Below are 19839 nucleotides of genomic sequence, written 5' to 3' on the forward strand. Positions count from 1 at the left end.
CCCTGCTGCAGTCCTGAGCTATCAACCCTTCAACGACTCGAGAAGATCTGGTCTTGAGTCTTCTTCCTTTGAGCCTTGAGGGGATAAACAGCTCATCTTCCACAGCCAGAGGATCCTCTTCCTTGGTCGAAATCGCTGCACCCTGCTGTAGTGGTCAGGATAGCCATCTGAAGAGCCTCTCCTGTTTTTAAGGAGCGTACCTTTTATTCCTGGTCGCTGCTGCCAGCCTCATCCCTGTGTGGTGCAGACCCCCTTCAGACGTCCTTCACAACGAAGCTCCAGGAACCGTGGGTGTGCGGAAAACCAACAGGAACAACTGCCAGGGCACTAGCTGCACCATTGGAATAAGGTACTGTGTTCTGCTTGGGGAAACTGAGTGACCTCCTTTTCTTCATCTTCAAGACTTGCCCTCGTCTTCCCTCCTCCTTATAACTTGTTTCCGAACATTGACAATATCGAAGTACTCTTGGCTATGTTGAATCGTGAACTGTCTGACTGTGATCTTCGGCAACAGGACTCCACAACAGGACTCCGGTGTCACTTAACCCTGGCTCCGGCCTTTTGACTCTTGAACTCCTGTCTGAGTGGTTCTCGATTCTGTCTGCCTAACCAAAATATTGCCTGTGATTTTTGCCTCCAACTCCCTCTGGGTATGCCCCGGTAGCATTTCATGTCACGGATACGCGTTTATTTAGTAGACCAAACTGTCAAAAAGTGATCGCAATCGTATTCACGGTAACGTGTTTTGTTCATAACAAATGGTTTAAAAATAAATGTACTTATATTTTTCTACCTGAAACCTTGAGTCAGTGTTTGCTTGAGTCACAGTAATTGTGGTCCCTTTGTGTAATCTCTGCTACTGCTCATATATACTTGAGATAAGCCTGGCTGCTCTGCCACTGCTACCACCCTGACATAGTAGTACAGGCTTGTACCAAAAGTAAAACTTGTATTGCCACCTGTAGTCTTTATTGTGTGTAGTAGTCCCTAAGGGCACTGCACAGGATTCTGCCTAACACTGAGGAGGGCTGCCACCACATTCATGAGTCTGGTAAAGACCCTGGGGTCGAATTGAGGCCAAAAGGGAGGACCTGGTACTGAAAATGGCAGCCCATGATCCTGAACCAGAGGAAAGAACGATGGGGTTGCTAGATCAGGGATGTAGATACGAGTCCTTCAGATCCAGGGAGTACATCCAGTCTTCCCTGCATAATGTCTCCGCAATAAAAGCTGGTGTCACCATCTTGAACCTCTGGCGAGGTAAGGAGAGGTTGAGGGTGGAAAGGTCCAGTACAATTCTCAGGCCAGCTTGGTTCTTTCTCTAAAATGGCAAAGATCCTGGAATAGAAGCCTGATCCTTGCTGGGATGCTGGGACTTCCTCCTTGGCCTGGCTCAGGACGAGCGACCGAATCACCGCCAAAAGAGTTGCTGTCCAAACTTGCGGGAGATGAGGGAGGAGAGGCAGAAATAGCTAGACGGCACCCTGAGGAGACTACTGACAGGATCCAGGGGTACGCAAAGTTCTGTTGCCAAAAGTGTGAGTGAAGAGCAAGCTTGCCCCCCCACTGGCGATGCGTGGACCCGAGTGGGTCCGTCATTACTTTTTACCCTCGGAGGCAGGGGCGGAGGAGGGGGACTGGAACAAGCCCTTGCACCCCCCCAACTTTTTCATGCTTGCGCCGACTAGGGGTCGGCTAGCGTTCCAGCTGCCTGGACCTCCGTTCGTGGAAGCCGCAAAAGCCTCCAGATGAGCGACCCTTATCCGAGCGTTGCTGAGACTGGAAGTATGCTTTGAGCATGGTCTTTGTCAGAATGGATAAAGACTTAGCCGTCAGAGCTGTTCTTCATCTTGTCCAGCTCTTCGTCTGTGCTGGAGTGAAAGAGGTCCCTGCCCTCGAACGGCAGGTCTACGTTCCTGGACATCCAGGTTGAACTTGGTTGCCCAGTGCCAGGCCACCCTTCTCATGTCCGTGGCAATGCAGATGGCACGTCCAGAGGTGTGCTAGCGTTGACTCAATGATATCCTGCGCCACAAGCTTGGCCTCAGCTAGCCCCGCCTTGAAGCGTGATTGGCTGTGGGAGGGGAGTTCCGGGAGGAAGTCAGTAAATTCCCGCCATAATCTCTGGTTAGCGGCTGCCAGCATGGCATCTGCGTTGGCCTGTCGCAGGTGCAAAGAAGCATTGGAATACAGCTTCTTACAGCATGCCTCCAAGATCCTCTCCTCCTTGCCCAACAGTGCTGTTGATGACGAGGACAAGGCTTGGAGTATAGTGATGCCGCAGCGATCACTGAGGAGTGTGGCTGAGGATGGGAGGAGAGCTAGGGTGTATCCCCCCTCCATCTGCACTGGAATTCCTGTTCTGGCAGAAGGGCACCTCGTGAGGACTTCAGCGAGGACGTCCTCTGCCTGCTGTTCTACCTGGGGCTGGGGGAGGCCTAGGTACTCTGCCAGGCCCAAGATCTGTTCGTAGAAGGCCCTGGCTGATGGCGTGTCAGGATCCTCTTCCTCATCAGTATCCCGAGGGTCTGGGGGATCCTGAGGGGGATTATCCGGAGGCAGGGGCACAGGGACTGCCGCTGGAGGCTGAGGAAGGGGCTGGTATGGAACCACCTGCGGAGGAGCCAGCTGCACCAGGGCCAAAGGCGTCGGCGGAGGCGTCTGTGGTACCGTTAGCACAGCGGGAAGGACTTCCCTGACTGCGTCCTTGATGACAGCCCCCATATGTGGAGACTTCATGAGGCTGAGGAACCTCTCAAAGATCCGGTCCTCGATGGCCGAGGAGGAGGGGACTGACGGGGTAGCTAGAGGCAGCTGGCAACCCTGTACATACGGATGCAAGGGAAAACAACCTTGCGCATAAGAAGGTTAGGCCGTAAGCCACATACCTGGGTGATGCCAGTCCCATCTTGATACTCGTTCTTCGCCGAAGTCCTGCAGAGGCGTCGAACGGGTGTGCTTTTCTGGCACTTCGGCCATTTTGTTGAGCTGCCTACCACGTGGCTGTGACGTGTTGCTCGGCTCCTTGGTGCAAGCCTCTGCCAAGTTTCTTATGTGAGCAGCGTGCGACTTGTCCCGCTTCTCGGGGTCCTGCCCGGTAGGTGCATCTACCTCGACACGGGGTTCGTTAGAGCTGCGTTCAGGCGCCCCCTCGGACGTGCTGCCCATAACAGGGTGTAGCCCCTCGCCCATGATGCTGGTACAAGGGCAAAGCCCCTCGGGCGCAAGCCCGGTAATAGAGCCTAGCGGCCCCTTAACCTTGGCACCAGGAGGATCCAATGACTCCTCAGCCTGAAAGCCAGTAGCTGTAGCAGCCTTGGTGCGAAAGTTGGTATAAGGACCAGACCAGCCCCTCCCACGTAGGAGTCTCCCTGGGAAAGAGTCTCCCTTGCGAGGTGCAGATGAAAATATAGGCCCTACCTCAGGCCTGGATCAATTCTTCATAAAACTCTCGATATCCTCAGAAGGAGACCGTTGTAAGAGCTCCCTCCACCTGTCTTGTCTGTTCCTCAGCGCTTTCGAGGACAGCGAGCCGCACGCCGAAGAGGCTTGCCAAGCGTGGTCTGGTCCAAGGCAACGTAGACAGAGGGCGTGGGGTTCTGAAGTTGGGAAGGGCCCATTGCAGGATGGGCACCTATGAACCCAGTCGAAGTCGAAATGTGCCTGGGAGGAGCTGTGGTGTCTGAGGACCGAGTGCCTACTGAAAAAAGACAAAAGAAGAAATAGAGGAAGAATTCTTTTTTTTTTTTTTTAAACTTTATTTTTGGATTTTCAACAAGTACAACAAAACAGCTTGTGTCAGTTTGAGCATGCATAGTCACTGTTCTTAAATCATGTAGCAATCCACACAGTTACTTTATCGGGTAGCAGGGTTATCGTGGGCGTCAACATGTGGAACAGTTCTTTATCCATACGGCTTGGGTAAGGAAATGGAAAATGGTTGAGTGGATTGGCTATCTAGGGCCCTGTAGTTGGGAACTCGTGGTGTCTGTGGAGGATAGGAGATGAGTGATGTAGGGTCCCCAAATATCAGGCGGGCGTGCGTGGAGAGGGAGTGTCCTTATAAACTCAGTGTCCATATCTTGACAGAGGATATCTTTTTTCCACGCCTCCAGTGTGGGGAGTGGTCCACGACCCCACGTCAGTGCCACTCTCCTGCGCGCAAGGACCAGGAGCAGTGCTGCCAACCTCCTCACCGGGGCCCGTAGCTGTTTGGTCAGACCCAGGAGTGTAACCATCGGGCAGGGAGCCAGGGTCTCTCCAATGACCTCACCCATGTGTTGCAGAACCGCGGACCAAAATCGGGCTATTCCAGGACATTCCCATGCAAGATGGATGAAGTCTGCCGGGGAGGCCTCACATCTTTCGCATTGGTCGGAGGCTTCAGGGTGGTGTCGTCGTTTCAATTGAGGAGTGTAGTACGTTTGGTGCACGAAATTAAAATGGATCTGTTTGAGGCGCGTGTTTAAGGCGACTTTTTGGGTTTGCCGGAGGACGTACGTCCAGTCATCCTCTGGGATTGAGGAGTGAATGGCTCTCTCCCACCGGTGTTTTGCTCTGAGGACAGGGATCACTGTATCGGTTATCAGTGATCTATATATTGTAGAGACCAATTTCCCTTCCCCTTTAGCTTGGATTACATTATGAAGAAGGGCCCATATCGGTGGTTGTTTGGGGAATGTTGGGAGGAGGGTCTGTAGGGTGTGTCGTAATCTGAAGTAAATAAAGATGTCGAGTGAGGTGACGCCGCCCCTTTCCCTCACCATTTGTGGGGTGAGGAACGAACCGTTTGGGAAAAGGTCGCCAATGGAGAGTATATTGATTTTACCCAGCCAAATCAGAAACACCTTTTCGTTGGTCAGGGGTATGCCAGGGATAAATTTAATGGGCAATAGCGGGGAGTATCTTATATGTATCTCGTATTTACGAGCAATTGTCTTCCAGATGGCATAGGATGATAGCATCGTGTTTAGTGTAGTGTAGGGTACCGGTAGATTGCTGAGAATGACCGCTGTGAGAAAGTTGGGTGAGGCCAAGGCGCGCTCAACCTGTACATGTGGGCGGACATAGTCAGAGGCATACCAGTGGCTTAGAAATTGCGCCTGTGCGGCCCAGTAGTATTTCTCTACATCGGGAAGGGCAAGGCCCCCCTGTGTCACCGGGAGAGTGAGCGTGGTGTAAGTGACTCTTGCGGGTTTACCGGCCCATACGAGTTCTATAATGAGGCTTCTGATTTTTTGGAGGAATGAACGTGGTAGTATTAGGGGTATGTTTGTAAATAGGTATAGGAGTTTGGGCAGGATCATCATTTTAACCAGTGAGACTCTCCCCCAGAGTGTTCGTGGGAGCGATTTCCACCTCTGTATACGTTCGTTAATAGATTGGAGTACCTTCCCGTAATTGTCACTGAATATTTCACCGTGGTTCAGCGACACAAGGATGCCCAGAAAGCGGACCCCGGTACTCTCCCACCTGAATCCATGGTCATCATGGAACCTAGTGGTAGCCACTGTCAATGGAAAAATTATTGACTTGGAGTGGTTGATTTTCAACCCGGAGATCCCACTAAAGAGAATCACCTCACGCATGATAGGATTCAGGTTAATTTGGGGGTTGTTGATGAACAACAGTACGTCGTCCGCATATAGGGAGACTATCAACTTATGGGGGCCCAAGGTAAGGCCTCGATTAATTCGGTGGACTCGTAATCTGGAGACGAGAGGTTCCATGATTAAAGCAAATATAAGTGCTGACAAAGGGCAGCCTTGACGGGTGCCGCGCTCTAGTTGGATTCTGGGGGATTTAGTGTTGCCTAGGGTGATTTAAGAGCAGGGGTCCTTGTATAGAAGTGATACCATTTTAATGAAGAGTCTCCCTAGGCCCATTTGTGTGAGAGTTGCGAAGAGATATGGCCATTCGACAGAGTCGAATGCTTTCTCGGCGTCTAATAGGACCGCGATGGCTTGCTGTGCGGGGTCAAGTGCCGCGATGACTCCAAACAAACGACGGAAGAAAGAGAGGAAGAATTTGCGCGTGGAATTACATTGCCGAAGCCAAACCCAGGAGCGCTGGTGAATTCGGCCCGTTCCCGTCGACACGGAAAAGGGGACTGAGGTGTGGTGCCGGAGGGCAGAGTCAGGGCAGCGCATGCTCCCAGGGCCGTGCCTCCGCGTGCCTCTAGATGGTGAAAAAAGGTTCCGTCTCCAGTCCCTCGCGAGGGATGCCCATGCAGTATGGAGGAAAGGGGACGGGACATAAGAGTAAGAAGACCATGACCATTTTGACACAATGGTCACTTCATGGGTGCTATACTGCAGCTGAGGATTCATCCTGCGGTAGGAACGTACAATTGTAGGAAAATTAAACCACTGCCACCAGCCATTTAAAGCGGTGAGTGTAACATGATAAATTTTACATGAGTAAGTAGACAAAGGGTTAAGTAACCCCCCCCCCCCCCCCCGCAGTCCACATGTGATGTGATGGATCTACAGAAAGAAAAGGCAAGAGTCAATTTCACTTTACTATTCTTGGAAACAGTAGTTCTCACAAGAAAAGGTATTTAAGCCAAAGCTAAAGGATTTCCCTGTTACACTGCACTGAAAGTGCTGTGTGTCACCATACAAAAAGTAGATGCCTATGGAGTTTGTCAGACTCCAACAACAAAGGAAACATAATCCAAATCAAATCAAAATAGATGAGTGAGAAGAAGGAACAAGTTACTTATCTGTAACGGTTGTTCTCCAGCATGGGTCTGGCATGGATTCACATGCTCATGAATATTCCCCGTCGTCAGGCTGGGAATCCTCGGTAAAGAAAAAACCAATATCAGTTTCGTTTCTGATCTGTCTTTCGTAGTAGTAACCAATCACTGGTCTCTGCGTCATACTGACCACAGCCAATGACTGGCCTCTACCTAAGGCCCGCCTCTGGCAGCCATCTTCAGATTTGGAAGCACGTGAAGTGGCAGTATGACCAAGTGAAGAGCCGCAGAGGGGTAGGCGGGAGGGTTCGCATGTGAATCCATGCCAGACCCATGCTGGAGAACAACAGTTACAGGTAAGTAACTTGTTCCTTCTCCAGCATGGGGTCTGGCATGGATTCACATGCTCATGAATAAAGAATACATAGCAGTACACACATGCACAACCAAGGGAGGTGGCAAAGGCTCAACATTAAGCATTACATCAAACTCAACATCAAGCAATCTTACCTCCTCACCAGGCTCACCTCAGGCGAACAGGTTGCGCAGCACTGCTTGGCCGACCCTGGACTCCTCCCTGGAATCCCGATCGATGCAGTAGAATTTCGTGAAGGTGTGCGTCGACCTCCACGTAGCAGCCCTGCATATAGCACCAGAAAGGAACGCCGTGGTAGCTGCGATCTCTCTGGTGGAATGGGCTCTCGGACGGCCAGGCAGCGGTCGGTTTGCCAATCGATGACAGTACATGATACAGCCGGAGAGCCATCTGGAAATGGAAGCCTTCGAGAGAGCCTTCCCCTGATTGACAGGTCCAAAGTTCACAAAGAGTTGTGACGTCTTCCGAAAACACTTTGTGCGGTCCACATAGAACTTCAGCGCTCTAGCCACATCAAGCGAGTGCAAAGTCCTCTCAGCCGGCGACGAAGGCGACGGGAAAAACACAGGCAACACCAAGGGTTCGTTGAGGTGGAAGTCCGACGGCACCTTGGGCATGAAGGAGGGGTGCGTCCTGAGCACCACCCTCTTGTCGTGAAAAGTCAAGTATGGTGGTTTGCAAGATAGGGCCTGGATCTCTCCCACTCGTCGTGCGGAGGTGATGGCCACAAGAAACGCTGTTTTCCACGACAGGAACTTCAACGGGGCCGAGTGCAGAGGCTCGAACGGAGGTCCCATGAGCTTGGTCAGCACCACGTTGAGCTCCCACGCCGGGGCCGGAGCCTTCACCGGCGGGAACGATCTGAACAGTCCCTTCATGAACTCTTTCACCAGACGATGAGACCACAAGTACGTCCGCGCCGTGGTTCTGGTGTATCGGGAGATCACAGCAAGATGAATCTTGATGGACGCGTGTGCCAGTCCAGCCTTGGCCAGCGTCAACAGGTACGGCAGCACTTGGGGAGCCGTAATCCTTAGAGGGTTAATCTTCTGTGCGTGGCACCAGACAGAGAACCTCTTCCATTTGTGTCCGTAGCATTTAAGAGTCGAGGACGCCCTGGCCTTTGCAAGAACCTCTCTGCAGTCGGCCGGTATGTCGTATCCTCCAAACTCTAGCGCTGCAGGAGCCAGGCCTGCAAGTTCAGCGACTTCGGGTCGTGGTGGAGGATGGCGCCTCCTTCCCTGGAGCGCAGATCCACGTCCACTAGCAGCTTGATTGACGGGGATGCTGACAAGTCCAGAAGGTCCGGGAACCATATCTGCCTCGGCCACGCAGGTGCGACGAGGATCATCCTGCACCGTGACCTCTTGAGCTGGTTGATGAGCCGGATCAGCAGTGGAGGGAACGCGTATAGGAACAGGCCTTCCCAGGGGAACGAGAAAGCATCGCCCATGCTCCTCGGCTGGGGAAACCTGCTGGCGAACCTCCGGCACTTGGAGTTCGTCGCCGTCGTGAACAGGTCGATCTGGGGTGTGCCCCACCGTCGGAAGAGGCGATCCACTAGATCCTGCCTTAGTTCGCACTCGTGGCACGAGCGCAGCTCCCTGCTGAGTGAGTCGGCAATGGTGTTTTTTTATCCCTGCCAGATGAAACGGCACCAGAAACATCCTTTGGGCGACGGCCCAATGCCACAGGTCCTGCGCATCCTTGGACAGTGCTGGGGACCTGGTTCCGCCCTGTTTCCTGATGTAAAACATGGTGGTGGTGTTGTCGGTGAAGATCCTCACCACCTTGCCCTTGAGGGACGGAAGGAAGGACCTGAGGGCCCAAAACACTGCACGTAGCTCCAGGACGTTGATATGGAGGGACTTCTCCGTCGGGAGCCAAAGGCCTCTCGCGTGTAGATTTCCGGTGTGCGCTCCCCACCCTTCCAGGGAGGCATCCGTGGTCACTGTCTCCTGGTGGCCTGGGGTCTGGAAGTCCATGCCCGCCGTCAGATGCGCGCGGGTGCCCCACCACCGGATCGCTCGTCGGAAACTCTCGTCGAGTGTGATCCTCTCCTCGAAGTTGGCCGTCGTTTGGATCCAGCGCGCGTCCAGGAACTCCTGCAACGGGCGCATCCGGAGTCTGCACATGGGAATGAGGTAGATGCAAGAAGACATCATTCCGAGGAGGGACTTGATGGACCTCACCTTGGCCGCGTCGGCAACCAACATCCGCTGTACCTTGCCCAGGATGGCCCTGGTCCTTTCCTCCGACAGGGAGGCCAGAAGGGACACTGTGTCGAGCTTCGCTCCCAGAAACAGTGCGACTTGCGCGGGTACCAGGTGGGACTTGGCGTAGTTCACGGAGAATCCCAGGTCCGTGAGAAGTTGGACGGTCCTTGCCGTGTGCTCCACGGCGAGCTCCCTCGTCTTGGCTCGGATGAGCCAGTCGCCAGGTAGGGGTAGACGTGGATCCTCTCTCGGCGCAGCTGCGCCGCCACTGGTGCAAGGCACTTGGTGAATACCCTGGGTGCCGACCGTAGACCGAAGGGAAGGGCTCTGAACTGATAGTGACCCCCTTGGACCACTAACCTGAGAAATTTTCGGTGCCCCTTTAGGATGGGAATATGGAAGTAGGCATCCTCCAAATCCAACGACGACAGGAAGTCGCCCTCCTCCAGCTGACCCAGGACGTGCTGGAGGGTGACCATCGGGAACTTCTGCGCCTTGATGAACTTGTTCAGCCGTCGTAGGTCTAGGATGGGGCGCCATCCTCCCGTCTTCTTCTTCACGAGGAAGTATCTTGAGTAAACTCCGGAGCCCCGAAGCCTCTTTGGGACGAGTTCGATGGCGCCCTTCCTGAGCATCGCCTTTACCTCCAGGAGAAGCTGAGGGACCTGAAGCTCTTTCCTGGCCACAGGGGGGACGCGCGGTCACCTTCTTTGAAACTCGAGCGCGTGACCCTGGGCTAGGGCGTCCAGCACCCAACGGTCGGTGGAGATGGACTCCCACACGCTGACGAAGCTCGCCAGCCGGCCTCCCACCGGGGTGCTTCGGTGGGGGCCCGACCCCACGGCCGGTTCAATCCTGCTTAGACGAGGCTTTGCCGCCTTGACCTCCTTGGCGACGACGGCGGGGTCCGCCTGACTTGCCTCGTCCCCTGTAAGCTTCCTGAGACGACGAACGGGCCGCTTGACGGTAGGTGGAAAATCCGCCGCTGGAACCTTTGGCGGCGCCCTTGCCTCCGCCGCTCCGAAAGGGCGGCCGCCGTTGCTGGAGAACCCCGAGAGCCCGTGCCGTCTCCGTGTCCGCTTTAATGGCTTGAAGGGAATCGTCCACTGTTTTCCCAAACAGGTTGTTCCCTTCGAACGGCATGTCCAGGACTCTGGTCTGTACGTCTTGACGGAAGTCAGTAGCCTTGAGCCATCCACGCCGCCTAAGGCACACGCCATTGCCCAACTGGCGAAATCCAGTGTCGGCGATGTCCGTCGCAATCGTGATGGCGTGGTCCGACGCCACCTCACCTTCCTGCAAGATCTCCAGGGCATCCGCCCTCTTGTCGTCCGGTAGGAAGTCCAGCAGGGGAGCCAGTTTGTACCACAGCTCCCTGTCGTAGCGGGCTACGATAGCTAAGGCGTTGGCCGCCTTAATCGTCGTCGCTGCAGACGAGATGACCCTGCGCCCCATCGTGTCCAATTTCTTTCCCTCGCCGTGGAGGCGGCTCCCCCCCACCGCTTTCTTCCTGGCCGCCGCGGAGACGACGGAGTCCGGGGTAGGCTGTGCCCGGAGGCACAGGGGGGCCGCGTCCGGGACCCGGTACTTCTCGTACCGGCCTCTTCTAGCCGGCGTCGTGGATGGGTTCTTGAGGAGGGCAAGGCCCTCATCCCAAATATCGTCCAGCAGAGGTACCGCGAGGACCGTCTTCCTCTTGGCCTCGCGCCGCTGATAAAGGAAACCTTCCTTCTTCTCCTCAGGGCAGAGCTGGAAGAGCTCGGATGCCCTGGCGATCATGGAGTGAAAAGATCCAATCTTGTCGGGCGGGGAAGCCCGGGTGGGAGGTGACCACGGCAGATCCTCGTCGTACACCTAGTCGTCCGTGCCCGTCTCGGCCGTGTCAGTCCCCGTGTCATCCCCTCGAGTCGTGGACGGGGAGGAGGGCTGAACGGGGCGCGACGGCTGAAAAGGAGGTGGAGGGTGAATCCTTCTTCTCTAAGGATGGGGGCTGCCCTAAGGGCCTGGTTCCGGGTCCCCCGACGGGAGTGGCTCCTCCACTGGTAACGGCAGTCTCGTCCTTATCTCTGAGCATAAGGACTGTATAGCCAACAAAATGGCCGCCGAGTTGTCTTGCGGCGCTGGCAGAGGGGAGTCCGACGGGCGGTCAGGGGCCCCGTCGGTACCCTCGACGATGTCGTCGTCTCCTGCGTCGGGATCCCTCCCGACGGGTTGGTCTTCTTCCACGCCAATGCCGCGGCTTAAGACCTCGATCAGTTCTTCCTCAGAGGTTGAGGCCGAATCCACGACGACCTCCTGCCCCCCCTTTTTCTTCTCCGTCGGAGGTTTCACGGGGGTCCTGTCGATGGGCATAAAAGAGGACTCCCTCCGCGGTGGCAGGGAGACTCTGGGCCCCGAGGTCGCCACCACTGGTGTAGCCTCCACAGGCTGAGCCAGGGCCGCCGCGACTGTCTCGATAGAGGCCTTGGCCGGATGGATTAAGGCTTTCACCACCTTAGGTGTGCTCACCGCATTCTTCTTGAGGGGGGGGGGCACTGCCTCGCTCCCCCTCCGCCTTCGAGCTCGACCGGGGCCTCTCCAGGAGCTTCGCCGGGTGCTCGGCCTTTCTCTTACCCGACCCAGAGCGTTGGCTCGTGGTTGATGGTGCCGGGGAGGGTGCCAGCGGACTCGCGGTGCTTGGCCTTGTGTTGGACCCCCGTCGCCGCGGCGTCCTCAAAGGTCTTAGAAGACCGCTCGGATTTCTTCCTCTTCTTCTCGCCGGACGGGCTCTTCCCTTCCAGCCAGTTGGCGAGACGTTGATGGCGGTCCTTCATGGTCCGCTCCGACATGTTGCCGCAAAACGCACAGTCCTTCTCCACGTGCGTCTTGTCCTCATGTAGGCAGTAAAGACAAAGAAGTGCTCGTCTTCCTTAAAGACATTCTGCAGCTGGCATCCAGGGCAGACCCTGAACAGCTTTCCGGGCGTCGAGCTTCCCTTCTCCAGGGCCATGACCGAGATGGGCCTGAGAAACTTCTGGAGTCCTCCAAAAGCGTAGCTCGACGAAATCTTCACCCTTGATGGGCGTAGACGAATCCGACACGGGTCCCCGTTGATCGGATGGAGAGTCGGTGGAGCTTGAGGCTCTTTTGACCGGAAAAACGAAGTTTTTGAGAAAAAACGTGAAAAAATAGCACTAACGCTCGAGAGCAATAGCACGAGGATCCCAACACATGAACGTGCGGTAAAAATCTGAAGATGGCTGCCAAAGGCGGGGCTTAGGTAGAGGGCAGTCATTGGCTGTGGTCAGTATGACGCAGAGACCAGTGATTAGTTACTACTACGAAAGACAGATCAGAAACAAAACTGATACTGGTTTTTTCTTTACCGAGGATTCCCAGCCTGACGACGGGGAATATTCATGAGCATGTGAATCCATGCCAGACCCCATGCTGGAGAAAGGCTCACTCTCTCCAGGGTTAAAATTAAAAAGTCTTAAAGTCCAGCAAAAGAGCAGGGGGTCTCCAAGATGGAAGGGAATTGGCACAGAAATGAGAATTCTCTTTAACAATGACCTTCCAAGACAAGATAACTTGATGTTGGTAAGCTGAAATGTGGTAGGAAGGCGACTTGTGGCTCAAGCGGACAACCACCAAAGTTCCGGGAGAAAACACAGACCGGCAATGCTTCTGGTGAGAAACCCACTGGAGAGACAGTCAGTCCAATATGTGGTCCAGACACACTTCCGAAGGCTCTTGACAGCTGGATCCTGGAGAAGACATTGAGACAGGTTGCGACTCCCCATTCTCCCAGTCCAAAGGTTGAAGCACCGCAGAAGGCCTTCGCAGATCAGGTAGTCCAGCAGGCCTTCACCAGGCCAAATGCAGAAAGGGATACTAGGACTCTTCAGGAGTTGTCCACGGATCTTCTATACAGGATACTTGGCTCCACCGCTGATGTGAAAACATTGCTGCAGGAGTCCTCTCCTTATCCTAAATACTGTCTGGAAGCAAGTCCAAGCCCACCAATGGTAAGGATCTGCATCATTCAAACAGCCAACAGTGGTCCAATTAGGGACCACTGTGGGTTTCAACTCAGCCTACACACCTAGACATTTTTAGGAGGAGTGTGGCCAGACTGACCCACACAATTCCTGCATCCACACATCAGGCCAGCAGTAGCCTATGAACACAGCAGCTTTCCCGGGCGAATGGATGACCATATAAGGTATTTCCTGACCTGAAGTCCAAACAACTATATGGCCGACTGACAAGTGAAACATCTCGTGGCTAGACCATTTTAGGGCACTGGCCAAATTTAGTAGCCAGATGCTGCAAACGTGAATGTGCACCCTAAAAAGAATGCAAAAATGGTAAAAAAGTATCTGCAGCCACCTGCTTGTCTTTAGGCACATAAAGGTAACCACAAATCCCAAGTGTAAAAGACTAGGGTGGTAAAATATCCACACTGCATTGTAAGATGCAGTGTGCACTGGCAAAAAGCTATAGAAAAACATAAAAAATAAATAAAAGACAAGGTTAAGTGTTACCCAGTACTGATAGTCTGAAGGACTCGTCAGTTTCCCCATGAGAAAATTAGCAAAAGGCCAGGGTAGTGAAGTTGCAGCCGTCACCTCTCTGTAAAAACTCAGGACAGCTACAAAAACAAAAGTAAAAAGTTTGGGGTCCCATAGAATATGGAGGGAAAGTTGCCTAAAAATAAATCTTTCCAAACAGTAACGTGTTTTGTAAAACATTGATCCCACTCGGATCTGTGCTACAGATTTGTCAAACAAACACCATCACTACTCCCCACTTGTTTGCTGGATGAACCAGAGAACAAAAGCAGAAAAACTGGTGTTACCTGTTTCCGCCTAAAAAGCTCCTCTTCCTCACGGCGTTTCTGCTCTTCCTGCTGTCGCTTCTCCTCACGGCGCTTTCTCTCCTCCTCTGCCACCCTCTTAGCCCTGAGTTCTGCATCCCGACGCTCTTGAAGCTTTGAAGAAATAAATTAAAAAAAATACAATTTAGTTTTGCCTTCAGGCTATGTTTTAAGTAAGATTTCTATATTTATGATAAATCTTTCTGACCTGTGCCACGTGGAGATTATTTTCCCTTGTCCTTAGTTGAGTGGGAATCGTTCCCCCCCGCCCCACCCCCTCACCTAGTCTTACTCTTTTTATGGGTGACCTTTTTTATGCCTCTGCATAGTGTGTGATTGGAGTTATGGTTTTCTATAACCTTTAAATGCAGTGCCTTCTTTTTAATTTCTCTTTAATGTACTTCGGTGTATTACCTTTTCTATTTTCATCCCCATTACATTTTATATGGTGAGCCAGCAAAGCCCACCTTATCTGGAGTGCTGGAGAGATACACTGCACCCCCCTTCTCACTTACCTGGTAACATTTATGTTACAATTACAAGTGAACATGAATGGCTGGTGGCAGTGAAACTACTTTTATGATTTAGTAATAATTACTTGCAAATCTGCTGGAATGGTGGGCTTCTTTTTTATCCATTTCTCGTTTGCCTGTTTCGGAGGTATTCTGCAATTCTACGTAGGAACGGCCTTGGTTGAAGTTTTGTCTTCAATGGGAATCCTTTGTATTCCCCACTGAGGTTGCAGTGTGTCTGAGAAGGCAGTAAGCGCGAGGGAGGAGTCTAAACCTCTTCAGCCCATTGTCCTTCATCTTGCCTGAAAGGAACCAGTTCCCACAGGTATGCTGGGTGTCCTAACTGCAGGGAGAGGTTGCAGAAGTTGTGCTGTAGCTCCTGATAAATACTCCGATCCTGGAAGCTGCAGACAAGTCAACTACTGGAAGCAAATCCAAAGAGGGGGATGCAGTAACTAAAGAAGTAACCATTCCCAGCAACCAGCGAGCCTGTTGTGTAACTGGAGCCTTATGTAACCCTTCTTTCCAATCAATGTGGTGGTCCTGAAGAGGACGTCTCCTACCAAGAGGCTGGTGAGGCCAACTAGTCTCAAAAAGACCTGCATTTTGAGCCATCCCTCGACAAGCTGCGATCTTGCTGGGGTGCAAACCGCCAATCCGCAGGAACCTCGAGCCAGTGTGCGGTGCATGGTCTTTCAAAGTCTTATTGCGTCTGAAACTTTGGTGCACTCCTACTGGACCTCCAGAGACACAATTCAAATCAGTGAAGTACCCTTACCAGAGTGAAGGACCGAGAGAGTGAAGAGACTCAGACGAAGGATATTCATTCTTCATCTGGCTTCTGTAAAAGTGTGGCAAATCAACGGTATCGGGTAATATTATCCCCATATATATGGTCGCCGTGAATAATATCGCCGGGAAAAGGTTGCAGCGATATTATTTGGGTGACCATATATATGGGGAAGGGACAAAAAAAAAGAAAAACGGCCATTTTTCGGCGATATTTTTGCATGGCGAGATTTTGTGGCGACATTATTACATGGAACCAAATCAACAGAGCCACGATAAACCATGAAGAATCCTTTTGCTGGAAGACTTCTGGAGACTGCTGCTGCAAGTTCCCATCCAGTGTCCATTTCTTCTGTCTCCAGACCAAGACTCCAGGGAGCAGGTCCGGTACTGTTGTAAATTAACAAGGGGGTCATGGGAGTCTTTCTGCCAGACCTTATTCCTGCTTACAAGAGACTTACCCAGAGTCTTTAGCTCACCATCTTTCACAGATAAGAAATATCCCAAACATATCAGTCTTTGTCCTGCCCTGGGGCAGTCCAGAATCGAAATGCTAGGCAATTCTCCTCTGAGCAAGGGTACCAACAGCATCCCCAGGCAGTGTTTCAGTAATTTGCATATTTAAGTAACTTCGGGTCTCACCCCAAGTTACTAGGGGAATCCAGAAGTGGACCGCTTGCTCACTATTCTTAGGCACAGCTCCTCCCTACTGATGAGGTCCAACCAGACCGAAACACTTGTCTAGGGATGCTGTTGGTACTCTTGTTCAGAGGAGAATTGCCTAGGATTCTGTATTGCCTAGGTTGTATGAAGCCCCTATTTGTATTTACAAAAACTGTTTTACCATACATTAGCCAAATGTTCGAAATCCCCATTACATCTTTAAAAAGTTAATGCCAAGCAGCCTAATACTTAACACTGTAGAATCTATGCCATGTCATTCTACTCCATAGCGCCCATACTTGGCATTACCAGGATCTTTTAAAACACACAAAGCTTTCAACGCACATCAAGCATCCTTAAAGGGCACGAAAGTAAGGGCTCAAAGAGAGCTCCCATAAGACATCTCAGTAAATAATTTAGATCCCATGATGAAGGGAGTAGGCAGAAACAAATTCTAGGTTAGATTGCACAGGGAAAGTAAAACCCAATGTTAAAATGAATGACCCAGTTATCCTAGGGAGGCAACAACCGAATACAGACTTTTATTCTGGATAGGTTACCAGCAAGTCAGGGGAAGCAAGACCCAGTTGGGGGACACTCGTACAATTATCCTCAAATGACTAATCTGGTGATGCCAACAGTTGGAGGACACTCATACAATTACCCTGCAGGAATAATCTGGTGAAACCAACACTTTACTTTTGGGAAGCGGCACAACCTAATCACAGGAGAGTAATATACCTTCACATCTACTTTCTATTAGACTGTCAAAACAGCTTCTAAGGAAGAAAAGATGTTAATCATACGTTTAGGAATAGTGCATCACACATCCAAGGTAAGTAAGAACTTTTGTAACTGTTCACTCTTAGAATTACAGTTACCAACCAACTCTTTACAAGTGAGTAATTTTGAAACACTTATTTCTTTTCTAGGTAAAAAGTCCTAATCCCTTAAAAGTCTTTCCCTGGTACTTGGAGCATGAGTGTTCTCAGTGGTAGGAGGGGGGTCACTAGGACCTAGTGACCAACAGGCAGTGTCGGAAATTTTAATTTACTCACCGTATGGACTAACGTACTTGGTCCCCTTCTCTCCATACTGCATGGGCGTCCCATCCAAGGGGCGGGAGACAGAACTTTTTTCAACAGACAAAACCTTCTTCCCCTTTAAATTTAGAGACACGCAGGGGTGTGGAACGCAGCGGTGCGGCCCTGGGAGCATGCGCTGCCCTGACTCCGCCCTTCGGCGCCACACCTCAGTACACATAGACGCATCGACAATAGATTTAACGCTGCCTTATGACACTTTTCTTTAGGGGGGAGGTTGGTGGGACGTATGGAGGAAAGGGCACTAAGAGTATGTTAGTCACTACGGTCTGGAGAGTATGAGGGCTCTCGCCAGGATCATGCAGCTATCATTGGACAGGAATGGTCTGCCTGCTCTTATTAATTTGCAGGTATACGCGGTGGTGGATGCTAGTGAATTGAACTGTTAAGTGAATGACATGGTGGAATCCAGGTAAAAGCCAAGAGTTTTTCCTCCCTGGATACTTTGATAATGTTACCGTCTATATTAAACTCGACGTATTCAAGGCCTAATTTGTTAATATTGGCATGTGTACCCAGGATAAGCTCTGTCTTGTCATCATTCAGGCATAGGCCATGAGATGCCATCCATGCCTGAATGATGAGATACACCCTGTTCACCAACTCTCTGTCCTTGTTGTGATCCCCTGAAAGTGGGAGGAGAATCTGAGTATCATCTGCATAGTTGGTGTAGGTGATACCCAGATGGTCCAGATCGGAGAACAGAGGTTTGGTGAAGATGTTGTATAAAGTGAGGGGGGGTAGGAGGGGGGCGACGGACGCATGAGCCCTGGGAACTCCACAGGTGATAGGAGAGGGGTCTGCTGTGCTGAGGGAGAGAAGACTCATCGTTCTCTCGCTCAAAAAGGATTCAATCCATCTGATGGCTTCAGAGGAGAAGTGAACTGCCGAGTCCAGGTGTCTGCAAAGGACCTTATGGTCCACAAGGTCGAATGCCGCAGAGAGGTCAAGTAAGAGGAGGAGTGCTGTCTTTCCCTTGTCCCTCAGATCATCTATTTGGGTCTTCAGGTCAAGAAGGGCTGTCTCTGTGCTGTGTAGTGGGCGGAAACCCGATTGTCTGGAGCCTAGTAGTTTGTGTAATTCAAGGTATTTTTGGATATGGACATAGGCCACTTTGTCCAAGATTTTCAGTAGGAAGGGTACCGTGGTGATGGGACGGTAATTGGTGGGGATACGAGGATCTAGCATCTGCTTCTTGAGGAGGGGGAGCACCCAGGATTGTTTTAAGTTGGAGGGGATGTTGCCCGAGGAAAAAGATGCATTTATGAGTTTGGAAATGAAGGGCGGTAGGTCTCTGGCTGCATCCTTGATTATGTGTGCAGGGCAGATGTCGCCTTTGCAGTTCGAGGGTTTAAGTGAGAGTATGATTTTCTCAACCTCCAGGATGGTAGTTTTAGTAAAGGAGAATGTGTTGGTCTGTGTGCTAGGTATAGCGTTGGGGGGAGGTGTGGGTGGGTTGGTAAGGTTTAAGGAGTCTTTTTAGTTGAATTTTATTTTGTAAGTTATTTATTTGCTAATGCCTGTTGGATATCTGAACACCAGGTCTGATCCTTGGTGCAGGTGTCGGGTGTGGCAATGGGTGACTCAAGTTCCTTCAATATGGAGAAAAGCTCCTTCATGCTTGAGTTGGAGTTGGCAATGCGGTTGTTGTAAGAGTTCCGTTTTGCTAGACAGATTTCAGCTTTGTACTGACGTGAGATGGTGGTTAGAATGGCTTTCTTTTCGCTAGATGGGCAGTTTCCAGGCGGATTCACATTTTCTCTTTTTTAAGCAGAGGGCCTTGAGTTCGGGTGGGAACCATTTGTTTAGATGAGTTTTGGGCTTACTGATATGAAGTTTAAGTGGGGCTATTTTGTCCATAGTATTTAACATAATTTTGTTGTGTTCGTGAACTAGTGTGGTAGGATCTAGATTGTCTGGCAATGCATTTAGCGTTGGAAGGATAGCTGGGATAATTTTATCCACTGTTATGTTTTTCCTATTTCTTGTTAGACAAGGTGGTGCCAATGGCACAGTTATGGTGGGTGGTCTGGAGGTCAGTAGATTAAATGAGACCAAGGAGTGGTCAGTCCAGGGTAGTGGTGTGATGGAGGAGATGACCGCTGAACAGTTAACATTGGCGACCCAATCTAAGGTTCTTCCCTTCAGGTGGGTAGGCGAATTGACTTTTTGTGAGAGTCCGAGTGAGGAGATAGTGTTGGCTATGGTAGTTGCATGCGTGTCTGCTGGATCTTTAAGTCCTAGGTTGAAATCACCCAATAGCAGCAGTTGTGAGGTTGTTTTGACATTGTTGGTTAGTAAGCTGTGCAGATCCTCCTCGAAAGTCCCAAGTGGGCCGGGTGGTCTGTAGACCAGGTGGATGTTGAGAGATTGAGTGTTATTTATGGGGAGTCTGGCGGTGAGGGATTCACACGATTGCAGGGTTTGGGTGGGGGCTAGCCTAAGAGCTACGCTTTTTGGATATGATGGCAATGCCACCGCCACGGTTACCCACCCGGTCCTGCTGGATATAGTGTAACCGTTTGGGATGGCCAACATTAGTGACGAACCTGCTGCATTGTGTAGCCATGTTTCAGTTAGAGCAATGAAGTCTAATTTAGCTTCAGTGATTAGATCTGCCAT

General features: G+C 51.5%; 1 protein-coding gene across 4 annotated transcripts in view; it reads right to left on the reverse strand.

The window, feature by feature from the left end:
- The window catches only part of GIGYF1 (GRB10 interacting GYF protein 1), a 1784248-nt gene that overhangs the window by 400949 nt on the left and 1363460 nt on the right, over nucleotides 1-19839 (reverse strand). For 3 of the 4 annotated variants that reach the window (XM_069645982.1, XM_069645992.1, XM_069645973.1), the window contains one exon: nucleotides 14133-14264. The exons of the other annotated variant lie outside the window; for it this stretch is intronic. In XM_069645982.1, the coding sequence (XP_069502083.1) occupies nucleotides 14133-14264 (132 nt within the window). The remainder of the gene's footprint in view (nucleotides 1-14132; nucleotides 14265-19839) is intronic. 4 annotated transcript variants of the gene reach the window in all.

This window comes from Ambystoma mexicanum, chromosome 1p (genome assembly GCF_040938575.1).
Source record: "Ambystoma mexicanum isolate Mex_15411 chromosome 1p, UKY_AmexF1_1, whole genome shotgun sequence".
NCBI lineage: Eukaryota > Metazoa > Chordata > Amphibia > Caudata > Ambystomatidae > Ambystoma > Ambystoma mexicanum.